Genomic DNA, 25,566 nt, shown 5'->3' on the forward strand with positions numbered 1-25,566 from the left:
GTGAAATAGTGCATTTAAGTAATCATGCCTTGGTGATAGTTCTCTGTAATCTCTGAGTTATAACATGTGTCCAGAGGGGCAATTTTTTCACACAGAGGGTGGTGAGTGTCTGGAACAAGCTGCCAGAGGTAGTACTAGAGGCAGGTACAATTTTATCTTTTAAAAAGCATTTAGACAGTTACATGGGCACGATGGGTATAGAGGGATATGGGCCAAATGCGGGCAATTGGGATTAGCTTAGGGGTTTTAAAAAAAAAGGGCAGCATGGACAAGTTGGGCCAAAGGGCCTGTTTCCATGCTGTAAACCTGTGTGACTCTATGACTCGATGTGTGTCTTGAAGTCTTGAAGTCCTATTCCAGAGGCTTGTAGCTTCACCAGGTTGACACCTCATTTTTTAGGCATGCCTGGTGTTCCTCCTGGAATGCACTCCTGTAGTCTCAATGGAGAGGACAGGAGTGCATTCCAGGAGGAACACCAGGCTTGCCTAAAAATGAGGTGCCAACCTGGTGAAGATACAACCCATGACTATTTGAGTGCCAAACAGCTTAAGTAGCAAGTGATAGAGATAATAAATTCCACAACCAACGGATCAGATCTAAGCTCTGCAGTCCTGCCACATCCAGTCATGAATGGTGGTGGACAATTAAACCAATCACAGGAGGAGGAGGCTCCACAAATATCCCTATCCTCAATAATGGAGGAGCCCAGCACATCAGTGCAAAAGATAAGGTTGAAGCATTTGCTATAATCTTCATGGAATCATAGAATCTCTACAGTGCAGAAGGAGGCCATTCGGCCCATTGAGTCTGCACTGACCACAATCCCACCCAGCCCCTACCCCCATAATCGCACATATTTACCCTGCTAGTCCCCCTGACACTAAGGGGCAATTTAGCATGGCCAATCAAACCAACCTACACATCTTCGGAGTGTGGGAGGAAACCGGGGCACCCAGAGGAAACCAACACAGACATGGGGAGACCATAAGATATAGGAGCAGAATTAGGCCACTCGGTCCATCGGGTCTGCTCCATTCAATCATGGCTGATATTTTTCTCATCCCCATTCTCCTGCCTTTTCCCTGTAACCCCTGATCCCTTTATTAATCAAGAACCTATCTCTCTCTGTCTTAAAGACACTCAATAACCTGGCCTCCACAGCCTTTTGTGACAAAGGGTTCCACAGATTTACCACTCTCTGGCTGAAGAAATTCCTCCTCATCTCTGTTTTAAAGGATCATCCCTTTAGCCTGAGGTTGTGCCCCCTGGTTCTAGTTTTTCCTACTAATGGAAACATCCTCTCCATGTTCATTCTATACAGCTTCGCAGTATCCTGTAAGTTTCAATAAGGTCACCCCTCATCCTTCTAAACTCCAATGAGTACAGACCCAGAATCCTCAACCGTTCCTCATACAACAAGCTCTTAATTCCAGGGATCATTCTTGTGAACCTCCTCTGGGCCCTTTCCAAGACCAGCTCATCCTTCCTTAGATATGGGGCCCAAAACTGCTCACAATACTCCAAATGGGGTCTGGCCAGAGCCTTATACAGCCTCAGAAGTATATCCCTGTTCTTGTATTCTAGCCCTCTCGACATGTATGCTAACATTGCATTTGCCTTCCTAACTGCCGACTGGAGCTGCACGTTAACCTTAAGAGAATCTTGAACAATGATTCCCAAGTCCTTATGTGTTTCTGATTTCCTAAGCATTTCCCATTTAGAAAATAGTCTATGTCCCCATTCCTCCTTCAAAAGTGCATAACCTCACTTTTTTCCACATTGTATTCCATCTGCCACTTCTTTGCCCACTCTCCTAACCTGTCCAAGTCCTTCTGCAGATTCCCTGTTTCCTCAATACTACCTGTCCCTCTACATATCTTTGTATCATCTGCAAACTTAGCAACAGTGCCTTCGGTTCTTTCCTCCAAATCGTTAATGTATATTGTGAAAAGTTGTGGTCCCAGCACCGACCCCAAGGCACACCATTAATCACCGGCTGCCATCCTGAAAAAAAACCCTTTATCCCCACTCTCTTCTGCCAGTCAGCCAATCCTCTATCCATGCCAGGATCTTACCCTTAACACCATGGGATCTTAACTTATATAACAGTCTCCTGTGCGGCATCTTGTCAAAGGCCTTTTGGAAATCTAAATAAATCACGTCCATTGGTTCTCCTTTATCTGACTTCCTTGTTACCTCTTCAAAGAACTCTAACAGATTTGTCAGACATGATCTCCTCTTGACAAAGCCGTGCTGACTCAGTCCTATTTTATCATGCACTTACAAGTACTCTGCGATCTCATCTTTAATAATGGACTCTAAAATCTTGGCAATGACCGAAGTCAGGCTAGCCAGCCTATAATTTTCCGTCTGCTGCCTCTCTCCCTTCTTGAACAGCGGTTTTACATTAGCTACTTTCCAGTCCTCTGGGACCCTCCCAGCCTCCAGTGATTCCTGAAAGATCACCATCAATGTCTCCATAATTTCCTCAGCTATCTCTTTTAGAATCCTGAGGTGCAGTCCATCTGGTCCAGGTGATTTATCCACCTTCAGACCTTGAACGTGCAGACTCCACACAGACAGTGACCCAAGCCGGGATTTGAACCCGGGTCTCTGGCGCTGTGAGGCAGCAGTGCTAACCACTGTGCCACCATGCTGCCCCACTTCAGCTAGAAGTGTCGTGTGGATGACCCATCCTCGTCTCCTCCAGTGTCCCCAATCATCACAGATGCCAGAATTCATCCAACTTGATTAACTCTGATATTATGGGCAGCACGGTGGCACAATAGTTAGTACTGCTGTCTCACAGTGCCAGAGACCCAGGTTCAATTCTGGCCTTAGATGGTAACTGTCTATGTGGAGTTTGCATTTTCTCCCCGTATCTGTGTGCGTTTCCTCCAGGTGCTCCGGTTTCCTCCCGCAGCCCAAAGATGTGCAGGTTAGGTTGATTGGCCATCTATATTGCCCTTTAACGTCAGTGGGATTAGCAGGAGAAGTACTTGGGGTTATGGGAATAGGATCTGGGTGGGATTGTTGTCGGTGCGGACTTGATGGACCAAATGGCCTCCTTCTGCACTGTAGGGTGATTCAAGAAACGGCTGGAGGCACTGGATATTGCAAAATCTATGAGCCCTGACAATATTCCGGCAATAGTCCTGAAGACTCCAGAACTTGCCGCACTCCTAGCCAAGCTGTTCCAGTACAGCTACAACACTGGCGTCTACCCAGCAATGTGGGTATTGCCCAGGTATGTACTGTTCTCAAGAAACAGGGCAAATCCAACCCGCCAATTACTGCCCAATCAGTCTACTCTTGATCATCAATAAAGTGATGGACGGGGTCATCAACAGTGCAACTGAGCGGCACTTACTCAGCAATAACCTACTCGGTGACGTCCAGTTTGGGTTCTGTCAGGGTCGCTCAGCTCCTGACCTCATTACAGCTTCGATTCAAACAAAAAGAGCTGAATTCCAGAGGTGAGGTGAGAGTGATAGCCCTTGACATCAAGGCAGCATTCGACCGAGTGTGGCATCAAGGAGCCCTAGCAAAACTGGAATCAATGGGTATCAGGGGCAAACTCTCTGCTGATTGGAGTCATACCTGGTATATAGGAAGATGGTTGTGGTTGTTGAGGGTCAATCATCTCAGCTCAAGGACATCTCTGCAGGAGTTCCTCATGACAGTGTCCTAGGCACAGCCAGCTCCAGCTTCTTCACCAATGGCCTTTCTTCCATCATAAGATAGAAGTGGAGATGTTCACTGATGATTACACAATGTTCAGTACCATTTGTGACTCCTCAGATACTGAAGCAACCCATGTCCAAAGGCAACAAGATATAGAGGCCAATTTTAACCCGCATTTCCTCCTGTGGACGCAAAGGTGAGTATAGCCCCCGGGGCAGAGGGACATGGCCAGGCAGTAGCCCTAGCAATGCCCCTTGCCACTGACCCATAGCACAGGTTGGTTTGTGGCACAGTACCAGCCTGGAGTGCCAACCTATGTCAGGGGGCAGTGTCAAGGTTTGGCCCTATGGAGAGCCTCACGTACGGTGACTCATTTATTTTTATGCCAGTGAAGGGGAGAAGGGTTGGAAGAGAGATGCTGGTGATGGGGGGGTGGGGAGAGTGGAGATGCTGGTGATGAGGGGGTGGGGAGAGTGGAGATGCTGGTGATGAGGGGGTGGGGAGAGTGGAGATGCTGGTGATGACAGTTTTGGGGGGCGGGGGGGGTGGCGGTGGAGTGAGACATTGTGGGAGGGTGAGTAGGTTATTTCTTGGTCTGACGGGGGCATTTGAGGCCCTGCTCCTCAAAATGATGGCGTGAAAACAGTTGCCTTCCCTCCGCACCACCCCCACCCCGCCACACACACACACACACACACACACACACACACACACCGCCCCCCCCCCCCCCCCGCCACACACACACACACACACCCCTTTTTGACGAAGTGCCATAAGATCTGGAGGAAAAAGCTGCCTATTTCTCTGGAGAGAAACACACTGGTTTTCAGTCAGATCCTGACACTTTGCCATTTTCTGGTAAGATTCCACCTATGGACAATATTCAGACTTGGGCTGACAAATGGTAAGTAACATTCATGCCACACAAGTGCCAGGCAATGACAATCTGCAACAATAGGGAATCTACTATCGCCTCTCGACATTTAATGGCATTACCATCATTGAATCTCCCACGCTTAATATTTGGGGTTGCCACTGACCAGAAACTGAATGGGACTAGCCATATAAATACTGTGGCTACCAGACCAGGTCAGAGGTTGGGAATCCTGTGGCGAGTAACTCATTTCCTGACCTCGCAAAGTCTATCCACCATCTACAAGGCACAAGTCAGGAGTGTGATGGAAAACTCTCCACTTGCCTGGATGGGTGCAGCTCTAACAACACTCAAGAAGCTTGACACCATCCACGACAAAGCAGCCTTGCTTGATTAGCACCACATCCACAAACATCCACTCCCTCTACCAGGAATACATAATGGCAGCAGTGTGTACCATCTATAAGATACACTGCAGGAACTCACCAAAGCTCCCTAAGCAGCACCTTCCAAACCCACGGCCACTACCATCTAGAATGACAAGAGAAGCAGATACCTGGGAATACCACCACCTGGAAGTTCCCCTCCAAGCCACTCACCAACAACTGTCCTGGTCCCTCCATGCGGATGCTATAGTTAAGAAAGCCCACCGATGCCTTTACTTTCTCAGGAGAGTGAGGAAATTTGGCATGTCCACTACAACTCTCACCAACTTCTACAGATGCAACATAGAAAACATTCTTTCTGGTTATATCACAGCTTGGTATAGCTCCTGCTCTGTCTAAGACCACAAGAAGTTACAAAGGGTCTTGAATTAAGCCCAGTCCATCACTCAAACCAGCCTCCCATCCACTGACACTGTCTACACTTCCCACTGCCTCGGAAAAGCAACCAGCATAATCAAGGATGCCACGCACCCCGGACATACTCTCTTCCACCTTCTTCCATCGGGGAAAAGATACAAAAGACTGAAATCACGTACCAACTGATTCAAAAACAGCTTCTTCCCTGCTGCCATCAGACTTTTGAATGGACCTACCTCGCATTAAGTTGATCTTTCTCTACACCCTAGCTATGACTGTAACACTACATTCTGCAATCTCTCCTTTTCTTCTCCATGTACTGTCTGGTTTGTCTGTATAGTGCGCAAGAAACAATACTTTTCACTGCATACTAATATACGTGACAATAATAAATCAAATCAAAATCAGATTAGGAAATATATCATCTTTCCTTCACTGTCACTGGGTCAAAATTTGGAATTCCTTCCCTAACATTGTGGGTGTACCTACACCACAGGGACTACAGCGGTTCAAGAAGGCAGCTTGCCATCACCCTCCCAAGGACAATTAGGGATGGGCAATAAACGCTGCCTACCCTGAGACGCCCGCCTCCCTTGAATGAATAAAAGAAAAACTCTGGGCACAAACGAGCAGGTAGGGAATAAAGGGGAAAAGGGGATTCAATCCACTAGCTGCTCTCTCTATATGAAAGCAGTTGCTCAGAGAGTAACAAAGAGATGAAGCTGCCGCCTGGCCAGACAGTAAACAAGAAAAAATAACAAAATGTTGGGTTAAAATTAATTCTTATTCAAGCGATCAGTGTAAAAGTGAAAGACAGATTAAATATGTTGTTTGGAATATTTTATCATATTATTGTTCAGATACAGCTAAAGATGAAAATGTGTTGTGTTTATGAGTGATGATATTAACCAGTGCAGTAACTATTTCTCTTCGCGCTATTTTGATCATTACAGTTGCAAACACTGACAGAGGAATGGAGGTAGGAAGTGTATATTTCACCTTCAAATTTAAAGCATTCATGTTTTAGTATGTATATATGTTTATTCTGATTAGATTTTATGCACACACATCTAAAAAAATAAGATCCCAGGGTGGCACATTGCTTAGCGATCTGCCTCACAGCGCCAGGAACCCAGGTTCAACAAAGTTTATTTAAGAATATAGTTGACATGTATGGTAAAAATATTAGCAATAACTTCCATCAATTACAAACAACACAAAAACAACCACGATAATGTATAAACCCTTAACGAATATAGGAGCTATCCCAATCAAACCAATCCCATGAAGAAGACCCTTCAAACAGGTTGAATACAGCATAGACTAATGCTCACATGATGCTGGAATTGAGTCCTTTGGATGAAGTTTTCAGTTCTCTGGATAGACTCAGAACAGTTTAAAGTCAGAACAGCTTCCCAAAATACCAGGGACTCTCGGCAAGCCGCCAACAGCAGATTCCTCCCTTCAGATAGGCTAAACCTTGCTTTCAGATAACCAGCAGAATTTCCAAAACCAGGGAGCTAGAGAGAGAGTGACAGCTTCTTCCAGCTTAATGTCCCTTCTAAAACCCAACTAAACAGCAGCTCAAACTCAAAATGAAACCTTACACTCACTCGAAAGGAAAAAAGAAGCTGTCCAAAAACACGACTACACCGTCCTCTTCATAATGCAAGATCAATGTAGAGTTAAAATAAACAAACCCATTTAAGCTATTGAAGTAGCAATAAAAGGACATCTCCAGACAAGCCAGTGCCAAAATGACATTAGCCACGGCTGTGAGCTGAGAAACACTGAAGCTGTGAGAGCCATGATGTGGAGATGCCGGCGTTGGACTGGGGTAAACACAGTAAGAAGTTTAACAACACCAGGTTAAAGTCCAACAGGTTTATTTGGTAGCAAATTGTGTGGCTTTTGCTACCAAATAAACCTGTTGGACTTTAACCTGGTGTTGTTAAACTTCTTGCTGTGAGAGCTGCAGAGATCATGATTTTAAAACAACCTTCTTAAAGGTACATTAACGTCACACCGCTTTAGAACATTTGTGTTTCATCCTCAATTGTATGTTTCTGATTTTCATTCTCCATTTGAGATTGCTCCTATCTCCTTCTCCATTTTGTGATGCCTATGCTTCTCTCTCTAGCTTGTAGTGCTAATGTTTCAGTATCTAATTCTGGAGCAATTACATTTCACTATCAATACTGGAACACCCCTTTTTACTGTCCATTGGTGAATGATTTAGCTTCAGAGTATTCAATAGTCACAACTGGTTCCATTTGATGTTGCAGCCAAACTGTGGACGATCAAGCCAGGTGTATGAAATATGTACCATCCAATACGATCCAGTCTGTGGAACTGATGGAATTACTTATAGCAACAAATGCATCTTGTGTGAAGCCAGAAGGTACGACCTTATTCTTTATACTCTTCCAGCAAAAATAGAAACTTGATGCCCTTGAATGTTTTAGATTTTGTAAAATGGGGGCATCCCATTGGAGGATAAGCTGACAAAATATTTATTTTTTGTGTCTGTTAAAAAACAAAGTTTAGAAGATTGTTACATGTTGGGAATGTCTCCTTAATTAAAGATGATCATGTAACCTACTCTGAACTCTGCCCGACAACCAGTCTTGGTGGCTTGGTTGCTTTGGGGACAAGAGATGCTGAGAAAGCGCAAGAATAGCAGGAGAATCCAGACTGACGGTGCAAGACTATTAGTCCTCAAGTTTCAAAGGGTGGTGTTTGGAATATCAGATTTTGTAGATGGTTATACTTTAAACTGCCTGTTTAATTCCAAGACAGAATGGTGTTGGGGGTCTAGAGAATAGCTAATCACCATTTCTAATTGGATACAAGGGTCATGTGATATACATTATCATGGAGATGGATTTGAGAAGGGAAGAAATCCATTGTAGTATTAGGGTTTCCTAAAGTCTCACTGAACATCACAGACAGAAGTCAAAGTGCAAGAATCTGAGAGAGAGAACAGGAAAATGCAGGCAGCCAGTGAAGCCACACAAAGCAGAGAAAATGCTGAGGCTAATTTTCATCACAAAGAATGCTGGTGGAAGCTGGTGCTCAGATTGAAGAGATTGGGTTTGAGAGGATTAAGTGGAGTTTGAGAGATCCAGTTATCTTGGTGTGGTGAACCATAGATGGTTACCACAATGGGTACTTGTACATATGTTACTCTTGTTACTGTTGGGGTTAGGGTTGGGGTGTTCTACCTGTTGGTATTGTTCTGTGGTACACTCCGGTTGGCTCCACCTTCCTATAGGAGTATAAAGGTCACTGCACTTCCTAGTGACCCTTTAGTCTGGGATTGTATTGTTAAGCAGTATGCTCTATTCTTGTTGCTAATAAAAGCCTTTATTTCCCGGGTACGATCCAGCCTCCCGAGTGAATTAATTGCGCATCACTTGGGTTAGAGATCAGGAATCCCCAGTGTAACCTTCACAATGAAAGTCAGTTCTGGGATTCGAAGTTCCCTTGCTGGGAAAGGGAAAGAAGAGAAGATAGCTATTAGGAGTGAAAAATAGCTGTGGACAAGTTCCGAGAGAATGCAGTGTGCACTTAAAGAACAGAGTACAGTGGAGCAATGGAGTGAGATTGTCACATGAGGAAACTTTTCTGTAATTCAGAGTACATATGCCTAAAATATAATGTTTAGTCAATGTTGATTTTTGTGTTGGAATCTCATTGTGCTTCAGTCAGTCACTGGAAATTCAAATATCTTTTTAAAAGTTATTGGTCTCTACAGAAATTGCAACATTGCCATGATGCTGGATATATTACACTTGGGGACTCTTAGGGAGTTGGTGATGTAGTGGTATTCTCATTGAGAGAGTAATCCAAAAACCCAGAGTAATGTTCAGGGGACCTGGATTCAAATCCCACTGGGGCTAAATTGAAATTGAATTCAATCAATTAAAAAAAATCTGGAATTAGAAGTCTAATGATGTTCATGAAACCATTGTTTTTGTAAAAACACTTTAGGAAAGGAAATCTGCCATCTCTGCCTGGCCTAGCGTCGCCTACACGTTACTCCAGACCTACAGCAACATGATTGACTCTTAACTGCCCTCTGAAATGGCCTGGTAAGCCAGTTACTTATATCAAACCACTAGAGAGTCAATAAGGATTGAAACCAGACAGATCAAACTACTTTGAACTAGGGAGCTGAGATAATAAGAGCAAACTCAGTTCTGTTGACTTTGCAAAGCCCTTCTTACTGATATCTGGGACTTATCAAAATTGGGAGAGCTACCCCACAGATTAGTCAAGCAACAGTCTGACATTGCCATACTCAGAATTATCCCTTACAGGAAATGTTCCCGATCCATCCCTGGATATTCTTTGTCCCATGGGTAGGTTGGTCCAGCACAGGTGGTGGCACAGTGGTACACAGTCAAGAGGAAGTTGCTCTGGGAGTCCTCAACATTGACTCTGGATGGCATCAGGTCAAGCATAGGCAAGGAAACTTCCTGCTGAGATCAAGGACCTCCTTCCAACCCTCCCCACCCACCCTGTCCACTGGCCTATCCCCAGATACTTCAAATTTCCCCTACCCTACTCTCGCTGGATGTCTACCACCTACCTCGCCTCCATGTCCTAACACTTAACACCAGGCACATCACAGCAGTGCCTCTTCCAGCTGCTGGAAGGGCCTTGGAGAGCTGTTGGCCAACAACTCCACAAGGTGCCAACCAATGCTCATTCGAGCATAAAATGGCAGCGGGCCTGTTGGATCCCCACTGGATCTCCAGCTGGTGGGGATTGATCCCCCCATCTTCCTAAAAATTCAGCCCAGGGAGTCGGGAGGCCGTGCAAGAAGTTGAAAACAAGGGTGGAAATTGTACATTTTAGGCTGGTTGTGGAGCTAGTACAGGTCAATGAACAGAGGGTTGATGAATGAATGGGATAGTGCGATTTGGGAAATGGGCAACAGAGCATTGAAGGTGCTCAAATTTTCAGAGGATGGCAGATTAGAGCAGCCATTGGAATAGTGAAGTCTGGAAGTAACAAAATTATGAGTGAGGTTTCAGCAATAGGTTGACTTGGGCAGAGTAGATGGGTGATAATAAGGAGGGGGATTTAGAGGTTCTTGGTGATGCAGCTGAAATGGCATTCGAAGCTCATTTTGGGGTCAAAAAAGATGAGTTGTGAGTAGTTTGGTGCAATATCCAATAGTCAGAGAGGCAAATGGAATAACTAGGGAGTTGAGTTGGTGACGGGAGCCAGGATTTTGTCAATAGCATGCTGTTCATCATGCTGTAACTGTAACTGCACAACCCTCGTTTTCCATTTCCCATAATTTTCCAGTTAAAATTCAAATTTCTGGCGGCATGCACAGAAAACATGTGCAATTTAATTTAAAGCTTTTTGTTGGTTAAACCTGTCACCAGTTGACAGTGCTGCATCTACACTCAGCTAAAGAACCTCTTGGTCATCACAACTTACCTGCCCGATACCATTGTCATTAACACAAGATCTGAGAGGCTCAAAGATGTTTTTCAAAAATAAATTTCTCTTGTCACATTGGTTTCATGTTATTCATGAGTGTGTCATTTTATTTTGTTGAGATTAGCTGTGTCAGAGAGCTAAATGTACTGGCGTGTCACATGGTTGGCTAGCACTGAGGATTTAGGGACATTTCCTTTATTGTTTCTTTCACGATGTTGTGTTGTTTGGTTTATTGTTTATGGAATGTTCATGTTAATATACAATGTTGTATCCACCACTCTGGAGGATATGACTGAACCCATAGGCCCAGCTTACCCGCTCTTCAATCCATTGTAAAGGACATTGTCCCAGTTCATTCTTACTGGGGAGAATTAAGTCACCCCACATGCCAGGTTATCCATTCCTGTGGTATTTTACAGTAAGGAGTCTAACAACACCAGGTTAAAGTCCAACAGGTTTATTTGGTAGCAAATGCCACTAGCTTTCGGAGCGCTGCTCCTTCGTCAGATGGAGTGGAAATCTGCAGATTTTCACTCCATCTGACGAAGGAGCAGCGCTCCGAAAGCTAGTGGCGTTTGCTACCAAATAAACCTGTTGGACTTTCACCTGGTGTTGTTAGACTCCTTACTGTGTTTACCCCAGTCCAACGCCGGCATTTCCACATCATCTTTTACAGAGACAGAGGAATGAAGAATATTTTTATTTAGGAAGGTGTGTTGACAGTATAGAGGAGAGGGAATCATTTAAATCTGGTGGGGAAATGAGCAAGAAGCTGTTTTAATGTAAAGTAGTCCTTTGTTGAGGAAAGTTAAGAATTTGCATTTACATGGCACTTCTAACTTCAATATAAGAAGGTTTTTCATAACCAATGGGTTATTTTAGATGTGTTGTCCTTGCTGTTATGTCAGCAAACTCAACAATCAAATAATATACAAGTTCCCCCAAACACCCCATTAAAAAACTGTTCTTGGGATGTGGGCGGGGCTACATTTATAGCCCGTTCCATCTTCCCCGGAGAAGGTTGTGGTGATGGATCCCCTCCTTCAGTGATTCTTTACAACTGGCTGTATACACAGTTTTACACATTACCTACAGCACAGAAAAGGCCCTTCATGTCTACAGGTCCATGCTGATGTTTCTGCTTGACATGAGCCTCCTCACAATGTACCTCACCTCGCACCACCAACATAGGATGGCATGAAAAATGAAGGAAATTGGGCAGGATGTAAAGTAGCATCCTGTACATACAACCCTTTATCTGTCCCAGTAATAAAGGTTAAAATAACCCCCACTGCGTTTGGTGGCCATTAGAGCACAGTAAAATAAGTGAGAGCTGCAGGAGTGTCCTACAACCTAGCAGCAAGGCTGTACTACAGGTAGATTCAACAACATTGTACACTGGCAATAACTCCCTTCATTCTAGACTGTGACTTTGCTGATGCTCTGCTGCTATTCCAGGGAAACCGGGATGAATATCCGGATCCAACAGAACAGAGAATGCGGGAGTAACAATAAAGGCAAATGAAGGCTTTCATCAAACCAGGATTCCTGCGATTCAGATTGACTTTGTTCTTTAAGAATCATTCAGCCTTTTGTGTGCAATTAATTAATCCATTTTAATAAGAACATAAGAACATAAGAAATAGGAGCAGGAGTAGGCCATCTGGCCCCTCGAGCCTGCCCCGCCATTCAATAAGATCATGGCTGATCTGACGTGGATCAGTACCACTTACCCGCCTGATCCCCATAACCCTTAATTCCCTTACCGATCAGGAATCCATCCATCCGCGCTTTAAACATATTCAGCGAGGTAGCCTCCACCACCTCAGTGGGCAGAGAATTCCAGAGATTCACCACCCTCTGGGAGAAGAAGTTCCTCCTCAACTCTGTCTTAAACCGACCCCCCTTTATTTTGAGGCTGTGTCCTCTAGTTTTAACTTCCTTACTAAGTGGAAAGAATCTCTCCGCCTCCACCCTATCCAGCCCCCGCATTATCTTATAAGTCTCCATAAGATCCCCCCTCATCCTTCTAAACTCCAACGAGTACAAACCCAATCTCCTCAGCCTCTCCTCACAATCCAAACCCCTCATCTCCGGTATCAACCTGGTGAACCTTCTCTGCACTCCCTCCAATGCCAATATATCCTTCCTCATATAAGGGGACCAATACTGCACACAGTATTCCAGCTGCGGCCTCACCAATGCCCTGTACAGGTGCATCAAGACATCCCTGCTTTTATATTCTATCCCCCTCGCGATATAGGCCAACATCCCATTTGCCTTCTTGATCACCTGTTGTACCTGCAGACTGGGCTTTTGCATCTCATGCACAAGGACCCCTTGTGTAGTCACCAATGGTGATAAAATGTAGTCACCATTGGTGATAAAATTGATAAACAATGAAATAAACAGTGTCATTAAAGAACTCTGCTATATTGATGATATTACAATTTCAATTTTGAGACGGCATTTACCAGGAGCAAAGAAAATCCCATTGAAGAGGCATTTTTAAACTAAGCAATTTGAACATATCCTTAATGTCTCTCAAGATCAAAGACATTTACTGGTGAGGAAGGTGATCTTCACCCACCCAACTTCCCATATCCCATTTCAGAATTTAATTGATTCTTAAATTAAAGGTAAAGTCACCACTGCCCCAGATGACTATATGCCGCTCTCCTCTTAGAGGGGGAGAGCTGACTGGTGGTGATTCAACCTGAGGATCACTGCACCTCAGGCAAGGAACAGCGTTGAGAAAGCAAGCCTTTATGTATAACCTCAGCCGGCATGGGAATCAAGCCCATGGTGTTGGTCTCACTCTGCATCACTAACCAGCCATCCAGCCAACTGAGCTAATCCCCCCCCCCCCCCCACCCCCCCCCCAATTCTTAAGCTGCTCTATTCTGGTGTGATCTTTGTATGGTTGTTACATTTTGATTTTACTACATAGCTATGCCTCTCTGGTCTCCTCTCACTCCTTGGTGTAATATTCTCGATTTACTTTCTGAAGTGTCAACTTGGTTCATTGGTGGCTTTTTTGTAGTTGGGTTAGGAAATTGTGGCTATAAGCCCCACACCAGAGAGCTGAGGACATAATCTCAGCAGATGCTGGAAAATGGGATTCAATGAGTGGCTAGTTTCTTTTTCTCTTTTTTGGCTGGCGCAGACAGGTTGGGCTGAATGGCCTCGTTCTACACCATAACTTGTCTATGGTTCTAGGTTGGCAGTCCTGTTAAGAGTACATTGTCAGAGGAGCCATGTTTTGGAAGAGATGTTGAACTGTTGTCTTTTTCCTCCAAGATTGGTATCATTTCCAAATGTCACTAATTTGCATTGAGTTTCTGAATCCAACTCAATGATGTAAGCTGGCAACGGAAGTGATCCCAACATTGAACCTTGACAATTCCGCTGAGTACTTCACTCCATCCCAACATAACTCCTTCAACAAGTTATCATTCATTTCTACTCTTCAGCCAATTCCTTACCTACTCTAACAAATTATCTTGAATCACCACAACACCGGGTTTAACTATTAGCATTTCATGTGGAACTTCCCCAAATGCTTTTCAACAATCCAGGTACATCATTGCATAACACTTATGCAGCATGGTGGCACAGGGAGGTCCAGTGGCACAGGGTGGCACAGTGGTTAGCACTGCTGCCTCACAGCGCCAGTGACCTGGGTTCAATTCATGGCTTGGGTCACTGTCAGTGCAGAGACTGCATGTTCTCCTGGTGTGTGTGTGGATTTCCTCTGGGTGCTCCGGTTTCCTCCCACATTCCGAAAGATGTAGTGGTTAGGTGCACTGGCCATGCTAAATTCTCCCTCAGTGTACCCGAACAGGCGCCAGAGTGTGACGACTAGGGGATTTTCACAGTAACTTCATTGCTGTGTTAATGTAAGCCCACTTGTGGCATTAATAACTAAACTTATATAGCATAGTTGAGATGTTAAGATGGCACTTTATGAGATCATAGAATCATAGAAACCCTACAGCACAGAAAGAGGCCATTCGGCCCATTGAGTCTGCACCGACCACAATCCCACCCAGGCCCCACTCCCACATCCCCCCACCCAATTTCTCCAACCTACGCATCTCAGGACACTAAGGGCAATTTTTAGCATGGCCAATCAACCTAACCCGCACATCTTTGGACTGTGGGAGGAAACCGGAGCACCCGGAGGAAACCCACGCAAACACGAGGAGAATGTGCAAACTCCACACAGACAGTGACCCAAGCCAGGAATCGAACCCAGATCCCTGGAGCTGTGAAGCAGCAGTGCTAACCACTGTGCTACCGTGCCGCCCTGCTGATGTAGGGAAATCAGCAGGATTTCTCCTCCTGAATTCATACGGACAGCTGTTAACTAACCAGTTGTCGATTTTGATAATTAATTCCAATCATGTGCATGGAATTGAGGTAAAACTCTTAACAATTAAATAGGATACGATGGGTTGCCCCAGTACCACCAAAACCCCAATCTTAAATGTGCCCCACTGTTTCTTTAAAGGAGCAGAACTGGTAAAAGAATGTAATCATAAACTCAACAAAACAAGAAGACTTATAAAGCTAAATCCTATTTTTTTCTGAGGTCTGGGGAATTCATCAATTCTTGCAATAACCCAAGTTATAGAAGGGGCAATTGGGTCTGTATTGCTTACATCACCACTTTCAAAATAAGAAAACCACATTAGCCTGGTTTCAGTCTATTGGCATCTTCCAGAGTCTAATGACTCCCGGATTTGAGTATCAAAGCCTCACAAAGCTCCCGACTAAAGACTCTCAGCTTACTAAGATAAATGTTGTTTACCCCGAGAGATTTATCTCTTCTGGGTCTTTAAGCCTCTCTTGTTCTTCCTTCTCATTTCTTTCAAAGCCATTCATTTTGCTTTGCTTAACTCTCTTTGGCGAGGACTTCAACAGATGCTAATCTGAGAATTTATTTGAATGCTATTTTCAAATGGTTTCATTTGTGCTCAATGTGTTCAAACTCTGTTGTTTCCTACCACACTCACTATCTGGATTGGATATAGTAAGAGACAGAGATGTGAGCCTGTTGCATCCTAAATGCTCTTCTCGATCTTGACTTGGGTGTGTAGGGGACAATTTCAAAATTTGTGGATGTCACAAAACTTGGTAGCATTGTGAACTGTGAGGAAATAGTGATGACCTTCAAGAGGATATAGGCTGGTTGAACGGGTGGACAGATGGCAGATGAAATCTAATGTGAAGTGATACATATTGATAGAAAGAATGAGGCGCGGCAATAAAACATAAAGGGAGAATAAGAATGTGGAATATATTTGTATAAACTGTTGAAATAACAGAGCAGGTTCAGAAAGTAGTTTGTTACAGTCAGGTGAGGAGGGGTTGGATAGCTCCCCTCTCTTCCTTTTCCTCATTTGACCACAACAGTTTTTTAATAATGGACGCACTTGCCAATACTGAGAGATTAACTCTTTATGGGCTATGTCCATAAAAACATAGACAGGTTATCTTGAGTTTTTTTTTAAAAGAGATTTTTAATTGTACTTAACCCAGTCTAAGCAAAGGATATGCTCTGCCTTTCACATATACTTACACAAATTCAAAGTTCACACAAGCGAATAGATTACAGAGAGGGGAGGATGAATTATGTAACTTAGGGTCCAGTAAAATTAAAGTGATGTACAACTCTTGAAGGTTGGTGACTTTGATTTGGCTTCAGACTGAACTTGCTGGTTTGTTGCTTTCACCCCACTGCTTTCAGACTTGAGGTGGTTTAAAGCAGTAGATAGAATATTTATCTGTTCTTCTGGGGGCATCAGCGCTGGTTTGAGATATTTTTAGAACCTCCATCCATGGCAACTGGATAGTCAAAATCAGCAGACAGGGTTCAAAACGTGCAGGCTGAATGGAGGGAGGGAGAGTAGGGGATGCATTCCATGGTGGAGAGGGGGGATGTTACATGGAGAGGGTGAATGGGGGGTTTGTGTCTGCGGGGTATGGGGAGTTCTGTGGATGGGGAGGAGGCAGTTCTGTGGTGGGGGAGGGGGCAGTTCTGTGGTTGGGGAGGGGGCAGTTCTGTGGTTGGGGAGGGGGCAGTTCTGTGGTGGGGAAGGGACAGGACTGTGATGGGGTGGGGACAGTTCTGTTGTGGGGAGGGGGAAGTTCTGTGATGGGAGGGGCAGTTCTGTGATGGGAGGGGCAGTTCTGTGATGGGAGGGGCAGTTCTGTGGTGGGGTGGGGGTAGTTCTGTGATAAGGAGGGGGCAGTTCTATGTTTGGGGTGGGGCAGTTCTGTTGTGTGGGAGGGGGTAGTTCAGTGGTGGGGAGGTTGCGTGGAGGGGCTGTTACTATTTTTATTTAAAAAGGGCATTGTTCAAGTCTTGATGCATGTGGGGACACATTGTCCAAATCCTCACTGAGTACTGTGCCACCATCGGCAACCATCCGGCAACATGGTCTCTCATAACCACAACCACACTATTAATTCATGATATGTCAGACATGGATATTGTCAACAGTCATTATTCAGAGCACTACCATTCTACACGTAATCCAATCACTCTGGGCAAAATCTCACCAAAAAAATGGCAGCGTGTTTGTTCCAGTGTGAAAATTGGAGTGTTTCCCGCCCATGGCAATGACGTGTTTTGATCGAATCTTAAGCCTCATTTGTGAAAATTTCCATGCTCACAAGTTTCATACTGTTCCAGCGGTGTGTTCCCTCTGACTCTCCCACCCTGCAACAACTGAACTGCTGCACGCAATGGGGAGCTCCATATAAACGGCTCTCCAGCACTTGTTCCACGGTGACTGCAGGGAATGGCAGCCAAGAAACCCACACTGTGCTTTTCGAAGGGGGCCCTCACCAGGATGCTGGATGGAGTGGAGCAGAGGCGGGACACACTCTACTCCTGCTCCAGGACACAGCCTTCCAGCAGGGTCACCACCCCCGCCTGGGATACAGTGGCAGCCCTGGTCAGTGCAAGCGCACTCCAGAAGAGGATGGGGTAGCAGTGCTGGAAGAAGATGAATGATCTTCTTCACTCAGCCAGAGTAAGTCAACCACCTCCAGTCTCCCACTGGGACATTTTGCACATCCCTTGCACCTCCAACCCTTTCACTCGCTCAGCCACCTTGGCCTCTGCCATCAGCAGGCACCAGTTCCCCTCCCACAATCGCCATATTCCCCCCAGTAGCTGCTAAGCTCCTCACACTCCAGCTCCCATCCAAGCCCCACGCTTGCTGCACCTCATCACCATCTTAAATGCCCACATTCCCACCTATACTCTGCCTGGATGAGATTCTCCGGCTTCCCAGTTGCGTGTTTCCTGCCGGCAGGAGATGGTGCATTGTTTGCTGGCGGTGGGATTCTCTGGTCCTGTTGCTGTCAATGGGAATTCCCATTGACGTCACTCACACTTCCACAAAACCCCGGGCAGGGGTGCATTGCTCGTGGGACTCTTCCTGTTAATAAAAATATCATCTGACAGAAGGCAGCTGCAGTTTTATTTGTTGCTGCTGTCCCCATGAACATGAACACACATGTCTAAAGTGTGAGAACCCCACCCTTTCCCCAACCCGCAGCGGTAGGAGTGGATTAGGTTTGGGGGAGGGACTTCTGGATTTGGCATAATTTTGGATAAGACCCTCTGCATCATGGTGAACGTTTTAGCTTCAATATTTATAAAGACAAATCAGAGGGAGATGTAAGTGCTTCATCAAAACTTTATAAACATGGGCATTTCCGACTGTCGTTATTTTGTTTCTTTCAGCTTTGGAGGGGAGCGGGATGAGATGAGATAAACAGTTCACCCTTTACTCCAGTGAAAGGGTAAACACTCTGTGTGACCCTCTACCGATTGTGTCCTTGTAAATTTGATGTTTACCTGTATCAGTGACTCATTTCTGCTCAGAAACACACAGTCATTTTGTGTAAACATAAAGCTGTACATTTCACATTGCTCAGTGAGTCAGTGAACAGCCCTCCCTTTATATATAAACCAGCTCCATTCTCTGAGACAAGTGTTAGTACAAGTGGGTGACTGCACAGTTACTGACCCAACGCTTCCACTGCACGAGAATGAAACTATCCTCAGCTTTTGCTCTTCTTTCGCTGCTCTTATTCTCGACAGTGGGTAAGTTCCTCTTAAGACTTTGCTTCTCACTCTCGTATTTATTTATTATCATTTTGAGTTTAATAAGAACTGGAGTCAACACATTCAGTTGGTGCCTTATATCATCTGATCAGCAATCGCTTAAGACTGGAAGTGTCAATGAGGGATTAACTGTTCTGGTTGTAGGGCCCATGTTACAACGAACAAAGAACAAAGAATAATACAGCACAGGAACAGACCCTTCGGCCCTCCAAGCCCACGCCGCTCCCTGGTCCAAACCAGACCATTCTTTTGTATCCCTCCATTCCCACTCCGTTCATATGGCTGTCTAGATAAGTCTTAAACGTTCCCCGTGTGTCTGCCTCCACCACCTTGCCTGGCAGCGCATTCCAGGCCCCCACCACCCTCTGTGTAAAATACATCCTTCTGATAACCGTGTTAAACCTACCCCCCCTCACCTTGAACCTATGACCCCTTGTGAACGTCACCACCGACCTGGGAAAAAGCTTCCCACCGTTCACCCCATCTATGCCTTTCATAATTTTATACACCTCCATTAGGTCACCCCTCATCCTCCGTCTTTCCAGTGAGAACAACCCCAGTTTACCCAATCTCTCCTCATAACTAAGCCCCTCCATACCAGGCAACATCCTGGTAAACCTCCTCTGCACTCTCTCTAAAGCCTCCACGTCCTTCTGGTAATGTGGCGACCAGAACTGGATGCAGTATTCCAGATGCGGCCGAACCAACGTTCAACCGCAACATCAGACCCCAAACTTTTATACTCTATGCCCCGTCCCATAAAGGCAAGCGTGCCATATGCCTTCTTCACCACCTTCTCCAGCTGTGATGTCACCTTCAAGGATCTGTGGACTTGCACACCCAGGTCCCTCTGCGTATCTACACCCTTTATGGTTCTGCCATTTATCGTATAGCTCCCCCCTACGTTAGTTCTACCAAAATGCATCACTTCGCATTTATCTGGATTGAACTCCATCTGGCATTTCTTTGCCCAAATTTCCAGTTCAATACTTCTTCAATACATATCTTCAATATGTTCAATACTTCTTTCGCCAGCACATTGCTCATAACACTCTGAACTTAATACAACGTGGCACTAATCAGCAGGAAGGCCCTGATACTTAACTGAATCTAGAATTGAGATGCTTTACACAAATGTGGTCAACTCCCCCCCACCCCCAGACAAATATTGCCCCTCACCCAACCACTGCTACCCGCTGCCAGCCACCGATTGCCCCTGCCACCTGCCCCAGGCCCTTAATCACCCAGCCTTCCTCACTCAACAGTAGCAAGTTCACGAATGATTCGGGCGGCACGGTGGCACAGTGGTTAGCACTGCTGCCTCACAGCACCAGTGACCCAGATTCGATTCCCGGCTTAGGGCACCGTCTGTGTGGACTTTGTACATTCTCCCCGTGTCTGTGTGGGTTTCCTTCCACAGTCCAAAGATGTGCGGGTTAGGTGGATTGGCCACACTAAAATGCCCCCTAGTGTCAGGGGGACTAGCTAGGGTAAATGCATTGGGTTGTGGGGATAGGGCCTGGGTGGGATTGTAGTCACTGCAGACTCGATGGGCCAAATGGCCTCCTTCTGCACTGTAGGGATTCTATGATTCTGTCTCCACTGAAATAAAACTCGAGCACCAATATCGGCCTAAATTTAGAAGCCTTAGAAATAAACCCCTTGCAGTTTTGTGTTATTAATCATTAACCCTGTTCTCTTATCTTTACTTTTACATCAAGTTAGCAGGATGTCAGGCAGTTTATTTTATGTTTTCCTAAATTGTGTTCTTTCTCCTACCTTTGCTTTTCCTCTTTGTAACTTTGATTCACTTTTACTCCATTGTTTCTCCTTTTTATTTACATTTCACCCTCCGTTTTTGTGCTCACTGATTTCTACGCTGTTATTTTCAATGTTTTTTTCCTGTAGCTTTTAGCTCTTTTCCTCTCTGATGATCAGCAATACTGAATGATAGAACACTCACCACGCACTGCACAGGACACAGTAAGGTCACAGTTCAAAGGTTGGGCAATCACTATTATTTGCGAGTCTTTAAAAAAATTAAATTTGCTGAACTTTCCAAGCTGAGAGACCAAAACAAGCGCTGTCAAGAGAAACAACCAAGTTGATACAGCCCAGTGAGAAGCATTAATGTTAGAGTTATGGAGTGAATTGAGATAGGATGAAGCCCTGTGTTACAGAACAGTATAAACACATTTATATTGACTGTACGGGCTTAATGTCACAGAAAATTACTGGAGAAAGCAAAAGAAAAATGAACAACTTTCTGGGCGGATGCAGATTATGATTTAAACAATGGCTACAGAAAATAACTGGGTGTTTGTGATTTAAAAGAAGCTTCATTGGGTGGAATAGATAGGAAATGAATGCCACCTCCCTTGTAAAAAGATATAAAAGGTTGAACCCTTCGGAGACCTGTACTGCAGTCAAAGTAGTTCCCACAATTCGGTGAAAGGAAATGTCAAGGAGAAAGAGAGAGAGAGAGAGAGAAAGAGAGAAGGCCACCCGATCATTAGAAGAGGAGATAGTTACAAGAGCCAGTCAGTTTTGGTGCTTGTGTGACCACAGTTAGTAACACATTTGAGCTCGATATTGGTGAAATGTTTACTTGCTGGAAAATATTTGTACACTCTGATGCTAAATATCAGTGGAGAGTTGATTTTGCTGACAAGGCAGCTGCTTTCTGATATTATTTTAAATTATTTCAATTCCTCTTCTTTCTTTCAACCTATGAAATCTGCCATTGTTTTCTGTAAGCATTTTAATATTAAGTGTAACGGCCTTTTGAGCTTTTTCTATACTTTCATGGAATGTGAGCATCACTGGCTGGGACAGCATTTGTTCACAGTAAGGAGTCTCACAACACCAGGTTAAAGTCCAACAGGTTTATTTGGTAGCAAAAGCCACACAAGCTTTTGGAGCGCTGCCCCTTCGTCAGGTGAGTGGGATTTCAGTTCACAAACAGTGCATATAAAGACACAAACTCAATTTACAAAATAAACCCTCCGTGCTCTCATCCCAAGTACTCCCCGCGTTGGAGATCTCTACTGCCTCCCGAAGATACACAAGGCAAACACACCCGGCACTCCCATCGTATCGGGCAATGGGACCCTGTGCGAGAACCTCTCCGGCTACGTTGAGGGCATCCTAAAACCCATTGTACAACGAACCCCCAGCTTTTGTCATGATACTATGGACTTCCTACAGAAACTCAGCACACATGGAGCAGTTGAACCAGGAGCACTCCTCGTCGCAATGGATGTCTCGGCACTCTACACCAGCATCCCCCACGACGATAGCATTGCTGCAACTGCCTCAGTACTCAACGCCGACAACTGCCAATCTCCAGATGCAATTTTACAACTCATCCACTTCATCCTGGACCACAATGTCTTCACCTTCAAAAACCAATTCTTCATCTAGACACATGGAACAGCCATGGGAACCAAATTCGCACCTCAATATGCCAACATCTTCATGCACAGGTTCGAACAAGACCTCTTCACCGCACAGGACCTTCAACCGATGCTATACACTAGATACATCGATGACATTTTCTTGCTTTGGACTCATGGTGAACAATCACTGAAACAACTATATGATGACGTCAACAAGTTCCATCCCACCATCAGACTCACCATGGACTACTCTCCGGAATCGGTTGCATTCTTGGACACATGCATCTCCATCAGGGACGGTCACCTCAGCACTTCACTGTACCGCAAGCCCACGGATAACCTCACGATGCTCCACTTCTCCAGCTTCCACCCTAAACACGTTAAAGAAGCCATCCCCTACGGACAAGCCCTCCGTATACACAGGATCTGCTCAGATGAGGAGGATCACAACAGACACCTGCAGACGCTGAAAGATGCCCCTTGACTCATCGATCGACAGTTCCGACGCGCCACAGCGAAAAACCGCACCGACCTCTTCAGAAGACAAACACGGGACATGGCGTACAGAGTACCCTTCATCGTCCAGTACTTCCCCGGAGCGGAGAAGCTACGACATCTTCTCCGGAGCCTTCAGCATGTCATTGATGAAGACGAACATCTCACCAAGGCCATCCCCACACCCCCACTTCTTGCCTTCAAACAACCACACAACCTCAAACAGACTATTGTCCGCAGCAAACTACCCAGCCTTCAGGAGAACAATGGCCACGATACCACACAACCCTGCCACAGCAACCTCTGCAAGACGTGCCGGATCATCAACACGGATGCCATCATCTCACATGAGAACACCATCCACCAGGTACACGGTACCTACTCTTGCAACTCGGCCAACGTTGTCTCCCTGATACGCTACAGGAAAGGATGTCCCGAGGCATGGTACATTGGGGAGACCATGCAGACGCTATGACAACGGATGAATGAACACTGCTTGACAATCACCAGGCAGCAGTGTTCTCTTCCTGTTGGGGAACACTTCAGCGGTCACGGGCATTCGGCCTCTGATCTTCGGGTAAGCGTTTTCCCAAGGCGGCTTCATGACACACGACAACGCAGAGTCGCTGAGCAGAAACTGATAGCCAAGTTCCGCACACATGAGGACGGCCTCAACCGGGATCTTGAGTTCATGTCACACTATCTGTAACCCCCACGAGTTGCCTGGGCTTGCAAAATCTCACTAACTGTCCCGGCTGGAGACAATACGCATCTCTTTAACCTGTGCTTAACGCTCTTTCCACTCACATTGTCTGTACCTTTAAGACTTGATTACCTGTAAAGACTCGCATTCCAACCATTATTCTCTAAATTGAGTTTGTGTCTTTATATGCCCCGTTTGTGAACTGAAATCCCACTTACCTGATGAAGGGGCAGTGCTCCGAAAGCTAGTGGCCTGTGCTACCAAATAAACCTGTTGGACTTTAACCTGGTGTCGTGAGACTTCTTACTGTATTTACCCCAGTCCAACGCCGGCATCTCCACTTCACAGCATTTGTTGCCATCCCTAATTGCCCGTAAACTGAATGCTGGGCCATTTCAGAGGGCAAATAAGTGTCAACCACATTGCTGTAGGTCTGGTGTCACATGTAGGCTAGACCAGGAACGGACAGCAGATTTCCCTCCCTAAAGGACATCAGTGAACCAAATGGATTTTTACAAGAATCCACAATGTTTTCAGGTTAGATTTTTAATTCCAGATTTTTATTTTAATCCTACCGTGGTGGGATTCGAATCCAGGCCCTCAGAACATTATCCTGGTTCTCTGGATTATCAGCCCAGCGATAACACAACTATGCCACCTGTCAGTCAGTTAGTTCTCTTGTAGTTCGCAGATTGAATGAACTATAATTTGAGTGTTTTATAAAAGATAGAAATTACTATACTCATAAAGTTTTGGGTTGAAATCCCAGTCCAGAGATTTGACCACATAGTCTTGGCTGGTGATTCGGTAGAATACTGAGGGGTTGCTAAGGGCTTTCTTTTAGATGAGACATTAAACCAAGACCCCATCTTCCCTCTCAAGTAGGTGCAAGAGACTATGGTGCTATTTGATGCAGGGAGAAATCTTGGCCAATATTTATTCAGCAATCAATATCTAAAAACAAGTTATCATAGAATCTGGTGCAGAAGAAGGCCATTTGGCCCATTGAATCCGCACCAACTCAGCATCTTACCCATGCCCACCCCCTTGTTCTATGCCCATTACCGCAAACATTTACCATGGCCAATCAACCTAACCCACACATCTTTGGACTGTGGGAGGAAACTGGAGCACCCGGAGGAAACCCACGCAGACACGAGGAGAATGTGCAAACTCCACACAGACAGTGACCCAAGGCTGGAATTGAACCCAGGTCCCTCGCACTGTGAGGCAGCAGTGCTACCCACTGTGCCACCCTGGACTGATATTTCACTGCAATTTGTGGAATGTTGGTATGCGCAAATTGGCTGCTGCGTCTTCAAGATTACAACAGTGGGGGGAGTTTTACCATTCAGTCTCTAAGGGCCAGATCCGGGCGTAATGCAGATCCGAGCCCAGAATCCTCTTTGCAGCGCGCCCATACGCTTTTTGCCGGCTCCGGTCCGATCCGTGCTGTGGGCGGGGCTTAGCGCTGCCGGACCAATCGGAGCTCTGAACTGCGCATGCGCAGTTCACAAAAACATCCGAAGCAGCGCGCCCGGGCGCGAAAGGGAAAAACAGCAGAGGGAGCAGAGAGGATGGACTTGGGAGAATCTTGCAAACTGAAAATAATGTAGCATCTTCTTTGTGCTGCCTAATTATCTATGGAAAAGGTAATTAAACTACAGTGATCTAGTGAGCAATTAGTGACCTGTATAATACATTTGTGGTCTGTAACTGGATTGTTGATGCTCAAATGTTCAGAGTCATGTGGTGAACTTGGAAGAATTGTTCCCGTGGTGGAACTTGGTTGGAAATAAGATTCAAGGAGATTACTAAATCTTGTTTTCATCTGAACATTGCACAGAATTAGAGGAATCCCCTTTGGAAGATAATGTCAAAATTATAATCGCAGGAACTAAAAACCTGACAGTCAAATATTTGGGAAAATATTTCAAAATATATGTCCCCCCATCCATATTTTGAAATATTTTCCCAAATATTTGACTGTCAGGTTTTTAGTT

The 25,566-nt window shown here is 45.3% G+C and overlaps 1 protein-coding gene across 1 annotated transcript in view; it reads left to right on the plus strand.

The window, feature by feature from the left end:
- The window catches only part of LOC144486683 (serine protease inhibitor Kazal-type 1-like), a 232,933-nt gene that overhangs the window by 186,064 nt on the left and 21,303 nt on the right, over positions 1-25,566 (plus strand). Inside the window, exon 2 of the mRNA XM_078204693.1 lies at positions 6,315-6,340. Within this exon, the coding sequence (XP_078060819.1) occupies positions 6,315-6,340 (26 nt within the window). The remainder of the gene's footprint in view (positions 1-6,314; positions 6,341-25,566) is intronic.

Source organism: Mustelus asterias, unplaced genomic scaffold, assembly GCF_964213995.1.
Source record: "Mustelus asterias unplaced genomic scaffold, sMusAst1.hap1.1 HAP1_SCAFFOLD_428, whole genome shotgun sequence".
Lineage (NCBI taxonomy): Eukaryota > Metazoa > Chordata > Chondrichthyes > Carcharhiniformes > Triakidae > Mustelus > Mustelus asterias.